This window comes from Gekko japonicus, unplaced genomic scaffold (assembly GCF_001447785.1).
Source record: "Gekko japonicus isolate JY-2015 unplaced genomic scaffold, Gekko_japonicus_V1.1 scaffold69, whole genome shotgun sequence".
In the NCBI taxonomy this organism is placed as follows: Eukaryota; Metazoa; Chordata; class Lepidosauria; order Squamata; family Gekkonidae; genus Gekko; species Gekko japonicus.
This window is the reverse complement of record NW_015175972.1, coordinates 1,883,394-1,890,663: the sequence shown is the minus strand read 5'-3', so window position 1 is coordinate 1,890,663 and position 7,270 is coordinate 1,883,394. Positions and strand designations below refer to the sequence as shown.

Genomic DNA, 7,270 nt, shown 5'->3' with positions numbered 1-7,270 from the left:
CAGTGATTCAAACACCCTGTGTTCACACTCAATCAGTCCCCTCGGTACAGGTGTCCCCTTTTCCCTTTTCCCACTGTTTCCCCTTTTCACTCTGTTAATTCTATGCTGTTTAATTCTGTGAGGCTCTTGGTGTACTTCGGAAGAGTCTGCCTCGCCCGGCTCCTTGATAGCACCCCCGATATCCCCGAGGCTCCAAGGTAAAGCTTCCCGGTTCTTGCCCCTGGCACGCCCCCTCTTTTCCCGCGGCTCTGTAATAGGAACGTCTTCGCATCCCAGCTGGTTCCCCTTGCTCTGTTCCTTTTGGGGTGTCCCAGGGGTTGGCGCGGGACGCGCCAGTCCCGCCGCAGCAGCCGGTATGGCCACGGAAGAACCCGCGGCGGGACACCAGTTAACAACATTTGGGGGGGCTTCATAATCAGTCAGTCATGGAGCCCTGAATCATGCATTGTACTGGGGGAGAATAATCCATCAGGTCAGTATCCCATAATGAGCATGCTGTGTGCACCATCCCTTGGCAAGACAGCGCATTTCAAACATGCTTGTTGTGTGAATGTGAAGTCACATTTAGGAAGCAAAGAGTTCCCTTCTTGGCAAGCAGCAGTGGGAAAAGCCACTTTGTTTGGGATGCTACGCGACAACAGCAAAATTTTAAAGACTGCAAAAAGGCCCAGATTCTTCTTGGAGCAACAGAAGAAAGGAAGAGGAAGATCAGTCCCTTGTAGACTATCCTTTCAAGCAGCAACAGCTAGGCGAGCCAATTATACTGAAACAGATTGTCATTCCAACTTTGCATCATTTCCATACTGCTTTTTAAAAACACGGCCAACTTTTTAAAAATGAAGATTCAATTTTTTTTTGTTGGTTTCGTTTTGAGGGGAAGAATTTGCAGGCTTCGTTGGGGGGGGGGGGATAACATGCAGAATGTAACGCACCCACCCACCCCACACACACAGTGAGTCTGTTTCATGAGAGAGAGGAGATCATGGTTTATGTCAAAGTTCATTTATTTTACAGACAAAAAATATACATTATTCTATTTTCAGGGGCCCCCCTTCTAACAGCACACAGAACAGGCAGTGTATTCACACACACACACTCACGAACCATATCGTGTGCTGACCCCCTGGGAGGCATTTTTATATACCCATAAAAACCTCAATGCTTGGAAGGAGATAATTCCTTCACTTAGTGCAGAAACTCCTCAGCAGCAGAGACAATGCAAGATGTACAGAGTAAATACTGGAATTTACGAGGAGGCAAAAAGAGAAAGTAGAAGAATCCAGCACCCCTTTAATGATGGGTCAGCATCTGACACACCATGGTTAGCACACCATGATCTAAATCCAGTCTCATTCCAATTCACATCACTCAAGGAATCCATCTTCGTAATTCAGAGTACTTTGTATTTTCTACAGATTGTGGGAAGACTGTAGGAACATTCCTGGAATAAACTGTAAGAAATCCAAGGAAATTGTGTTTTGTTGTCAAGGGTTAGTAGCTTTTTACCACGATCCAGGAACCACCTTACTCAAGGGAAGCATCTTTAATTCCAGTTGAACAGGGACAGGAAAAAATACCTTATATGGTATCATTATTACACCCTCTGCTCCCCCCCATCCAGTGCCCTGCGGCCAATGGAAAGACAGAGAACTGGCTCATTTCAGGATAACAAGACATTATCAAAGGGACAGGTATGCCTGTACACATGGCTGGATAACAACCAAGTCGCATCACATCTCTCATGACTGCCCCATTGCCAAGCTCTACCTGCTATCCAGTGCATTACAAAAGGGTGTGTGTAAGTAAGTACGTGAGTCAGAGAGACAGACCGTGGCTAGGCCAGTCCAGCCCTGTCAGGTACTCAACAAACACACGCAACTGGAGCCTAAACCATACAGGATAAAAAGACACCTCACCCTAGAGGTGACATCTCTAAAAGGAGCAACCCTGGATGAAGCCAGTGTTCAATGTCTCCATTTACTACAGGTTAAACTAGGGCAGCAGCAAGTGTTGGGTCACCACCACAATCCTGTCCATTTGCATTAACTTCTCCAAAGCAGACATAATCAAATCAGTTTGGGGAGAAAGAGTAATTTTAAAAAGTTTTTAAAAGGCAAAAAGAAAAAAGAAAGAAAAACATTTAGATGTGCCAAGCAGATATCACAAAACAACAGAACCATCAGGCATAAGAGGAAGCACGTATTAGCAAGAGGACAGCTGCAGGATCTGCCCAGCTTCCACCTTGTCCCTGAAGGTATCGGCTGGAAAGTACGCTCCATTCGTTTCCAAAGAACCTTCACCCAAGCACTGGACCTCTGCCATGTATCATCAGAATCTAGGATATTTGGTACTAACCAGCTCCAAATATTAGCAGCAACAGCAAATAAGAAACTTGTGAATGTTCCTCTGATAGTCTTGCGGCCTCAGTACCTGGAACTCTCAATTGTACAATTAACTGTGTTACCACTTGCCTCCTGGCCAGCCACAGTTCAAACAAATATGCTCCCCCATTACACAGAACGGTTAATGTCCCTTCCCATTCCTTCATCTTTTGCTTAATTACATGATGAGAGAACATGGGGAGGAAAGCCAGGCATTCGTACACAGATACCCTTCAGACTCAGGGCATGGGGTTCCCCCAACCCCAGTTTCTCCCTGTATAGAATCAAGAACACCTCTTGTTATTACTGGAGAATAGCCCTCTTTCACTTTACTGATCCCACAGACAAGCCTCAGAAGACTGGCTACCTGCCAAGGAAACAGCCAGCTACTTAGTACTGTGGGCTTCACACAAGTAAAACCTCAAGCCAAGTTCCAGGAAGTCCCATCTGATCCTAAAAACCTGTACTACACAGTACACGATTAGCCTTGGCTGAAGAGCACATAGGACTGGAGAGCAAAATGGTGGTACACACTGAACAGCCTGCTGCCAGCCTACACATCGAAGTTACTGCCACCCTATATATTCCACTCCAATGCCAACCCTATCATCTTCACTCACAGCCTCTCCAACACATGGCTCATCAGAATACTTCCACTCAGCCAGTACTCTGGAACACTTTTGGAGCTGTCAGTCTGAGCAAACGCTTTCCTTCCTAGTCCCACTGGCTCTGGAGCTCTGTCAGCATCAAGTAGCAGATCACTTTTCGGTAACTCTCTCTTGGCTAAGTTTCAGCTGCAAACTCAGCCCTAATTCAGTGTACGAAACTCCAGGCTGCCCATCCACCAGTCAGAGTGGTTCAGTTGCACAGCAACAAGTTCCACAGAGACCTTTCCCTGCTGGCCACTTTTCCTCCCTCTTGCAATATCCAGGATATATATTATAAACATATATATATATTATGCACACGCACACGAACACACTCCTCTCCTGCAACCAATTATGGGAATATTTAGAAAATCTTTCCAGAAAGGGTATCCAGAGTTTTCAGAAAGGGTCTCCAGAGTCAAAAATCCCACCCAGTTGCCACTGCCAGAGATCAGTCCCATCCTCCCCTAGCTTCTTTTCCAAACAGTGTTCTGCTGGGAGCTTAGTCTGGTTGGGAACAGGACTATTTAGGAAATTAACCCAAGTGGAACATCAAAAACATAGTCCAGCTTTATGTTCAGTTGAATAGTCAAGCACTCCCAGCTGTATGCACTTTTCGCCATCAATAAAAGTTTGCCGTCACTCCTAATCACGTATATTTGGAATGTTCAAGATGAAAGGTGTAATAGTTATGCATTTTGAAACAAAGCTGGTCTAGGTTTTCCTGGCATGAGCACAAGGGCCAGCTTCTGGGAAGGCCACTGGAGCTGATTTTTCTTCCAAGCTGGATTTCAATATATATATATATTTAAAATCCTCAAGGAAAAAGACAACACATTAAAGAATTCCAAGGGCAAATTTGTGACAAAGCTGAGGGATCCAAGAGAGATGCTTTCTTCAAAAATGGGAACCAGGTTCGCCTTAGGAATTGATGGCTTTCCAGCGGTCACTGTCAATGCTGTTGATGCTGCCCACGTGGTAGGGCATGGAAGCAATATCATCCAGGTAGGCCGCGGTGTCAATCTGGGTGCTGGAGTAGAAGGTGGAATCTGGGCCTTCTTTCTTGGCCACGCCATAGGCATGCGGGAGGTGCACATCAACATCCTCGGGTTCATCCACCTGGCATTTATAGGAGAAGAGGATCTTTGGCTCAGACCTGGAACCATTAAAAGAAGGGGGGGAAATGTACTTTTTAGGGTGATGTACTTCTCTGAGCATAACACCCAGTTCTCAACGACAAGAAGAATTTTGGAGAGAATGTAGCAAAGAGTTGCTAAGGGGAAAAAAAGATTTCAGCTGAATTGTTCTTTGATGCCAGGTCACATCCATCTGAAGACAGGCAGAACTAAAGAGGATCCACCATGACCTGGATAGCCTAGGCTAGCCCAATCTCGTCAGAGCTCGGGGGCTAAGTATTCGGATGGGAGACCACCAAAGAGGTCCAGGGTCACCGTTCAGAGGCAGGCAATGGCACACCACCTCTGGCCATCTTTTTCCTTGAGAGCCTCATGGGGTTGCTGTAAGTCAGATGTGACTTGATGGCCCAGAAAAAAGGGGGGGGGGGAAGAGAGGATCCATGATATTCCACTACATTTGTCTTGGGAGTTTTTGCGTTTCCCTTTGTGGCTGCTCCCTTTCTACCCTAACCCTTTGCTTCTAGATTATATAACCAGCCTTGGGCTTCTTCTTGTAGCAGCACCACATTTTAAACTGGGACTCAATCAGTGGGGAAAAGGGGGGGGGGGAGGAATGGGGAAGCAATGCTGTGTATTCAGAAGTAGCCTAGAATGAGATTTGCAGATGGGATAGGAAATTTTACCAGCATGCCAAGAGAGCTAAGTGGAATCTGCATTTTCAGAGGCAAAAATTGCCTCTGAATACTAAATGCTGGGGATAGTGATCACCATCATGCCATGCTTGTGAACTGCCAGAGGCCTCTATCTGGCCTCCGCTGTACTGCAGGGGGATTATGTGTGATCTAGCAAAGTGCTTCTTACATTCTTAATGTTCAGAAGCCCATTAAGAGTTACACGAGAGAGGAAAGGTGCTCTGTTTCCTCTGCAGAAATGGTAAGAGGGACTCTGCATGAAAGGGCTCCGATACCAGAAGTGCGCTTGGGAAGAACGATGTCAAAACAGCAAGCTGCACGACAGGGAAGGATTCCGCTGCCCTTACCTGCAAGTCCCTTTTTTGTTGAATGTCTAATTTCTGGAACCTTTTCACTCCAATGACTCTTTTAGAACAACTGCTTTAAGCACACGTCATACATTCTCCTCAAACCAAGAGTACCAGATAGTTATATCCAAGGCAGGTAACTTTATGCCTGTGGATCAGTTCAGAACGGTGTATGGGCTACTTTCCCTATATGAAGCTCTCAATATTACCACCACAGAGCCACATGGGATACTTGGCTCGTACAACTCAATCAAGTTTACAGATACCTAATGCTCATACAGATGCTCAGTCCAGCTGAAGTGAAATGCTTTTGCATCCCATAGATTTTTTTTTTCCATGAAAGAGCAAACCATGGGCTTAAATGCATACATGAAATCAATGAGTCTTCAAAGTGCTTAATTTTGGCTTCTGCTCTATGCCATTATATTAATTTAAATTAGGCCGTTTTTCTCAAACAAATACTAATTTGCAGGATAGAACTACTTTTCTTTTCTAAAGCAAAACTAAAGGTTGCTGAACTCCACTGGACAACAGCAATATGGTGCCTAACCAGGAATATGGAAAGCTCAGTCAGAAAGCCTTTCATTCACTAGATTACTGCAGCGCTCTCTACATTGGGCTACCCTTGAAAAGCGTTCAGAAACTTCAATTGATGCAGAATGCTGCAACCAGGATATCTACTGAAGAGGACAACCAGGGTATCAAGTGGAGAAGGCTGTAGGGATCATATCACTCCAGTCTTGGCCCATTTACTGGCTCTCAATCTGCTTCTGGTCACAAGTCAAGGTGCCGATCCTGACCTTTAAAGCCCTATATAGCTTGGGACTGACGTACCCAAAGGACTGCCAACTCCCTTACAAACATAGTCAACTACCAGGGTTATCTTCTAAAGACTCCTCTTCAGATGCCACTGCCGCCTGCTAAGATCAAGCAGGGCCTTCTCAGTCATGGCACCACTTTGGAACTCTCCTCAAAGAATATACTTGCCTGTCCCCTCCTGTTGCTGTCTTCTGCCAGCTCGTCAAAACCTTTGTCTACTGTTCCCTCAGTGATTCCTCTTTCCTTCCCTATGTTTTAACTGTGGTTTTGATGTTTTTATGTGTGTACTTGAGCTTGGTTTTAGTTGTTTTAATGATAACGTTTTTGTTTGGCTTTTATTACATATGTTATTAATCTGTTCGCTACCTTGGTTGTAAACCGCCCTGAGCCCCGTGTAAGCGGGGAAGGGCGGTTAAGAAATCGAAATAAATAAATAAATAAATAAATTGGTGGACCTGATGAGGGCAGAAAGGCAGGTTATAAATTCTGTAAATAAACACATTCCTCACATTTCTATCCCCACCTTTCCCCTCCAAGAAGTTCAGGGTGGCCTTGCACAGATGCAGTGACCCCATTTTGTATCTCCTAACAGCAGGCTTGTAAAATAGGCTAGGCTAACAGGAGCCGCTTGCCCATGGTCACCCAGTGAGCTTCACAGCCCAAGCAGGGATCTGGAGCCAGGTCTTGCCCCGTCCATCCGTGTTCTACATTCTAACCACAATGACTCTATAGCAGTGGTAGGCAGGTGTCCCAGGTATTTGTCTCCCCGGAACAGTATCACTACCACCCCTCCAAACACAGCTGCATCAGAAGCTAGCTCTTGCTAATGCCACACAGACTGGCAGAGAGGATATGCCAAAGCATCTCCACTGTCTGCAAGTCACGCCTGTGGAAACAGTGAAGAAATGATTCCAGTCCTGTCAATTAAAAAAGCAATTTGAGCGATTTGCAAGAAATCTTCAATTAGTGTGAATAGTTCCCAAAGTGGCCACACGGTGGCTCTTCAAGCTCAATAATGAGGGAACCAGTTGTGACTTTATTTTATTACTAGGGAGCAAAGCCCCTTGTGGACGGAGACAACGAGCGCCTAGAAAGGTAGGGTGGGTGGGTGGAAGAAGAAAGGAAGGAAGGAAGGAAGGAAGGTAGGAAGGGGGGAGAGAGAAAGAGAGAGAGAGAGGAAGGAAGGAAGGAGAAAGAGAGAGAGAGAGAGAAAGGAAGGAAGAAAGTGGAGGGGAAGAGAGAGAGGAA

The 7,270-nt window shown here is 45.7% G+C and overlaps 1 protein-coding gene across 4 annotated transcripts in view; it reads right to left on the bottom strand.

Annotated features, from left to right (window-relative positions):
• Window positions 1-1,003: 1,003 nt before the first annotated feature.
• Window positions 1,004-7,270, bottom strand: part of TPRA1 (transmembrane protein, adipocyte asscociated 1) — a 30,632-nt gene continuing 24,365 nt past the window's right edge. For 3 of the 4 annotated variants that reach the window (XM_015426087.1, XM_015426086.1, XM_015426088.1), the window contains exon 11: window positions 1,004-4,184. In XM_015426087.1, the coding sequence (XP_015281573.1) occupies window positions 3,950-4,184 (235 nt within the window). In that variant the 3' untranslated portion in view covers window positions 1,004-3,949. The remainder of the gene's footprint in view (window positions 4,185-7,270) is intronic. The other variant, XM_015426085.1, reaches the window with a different exon arrangement.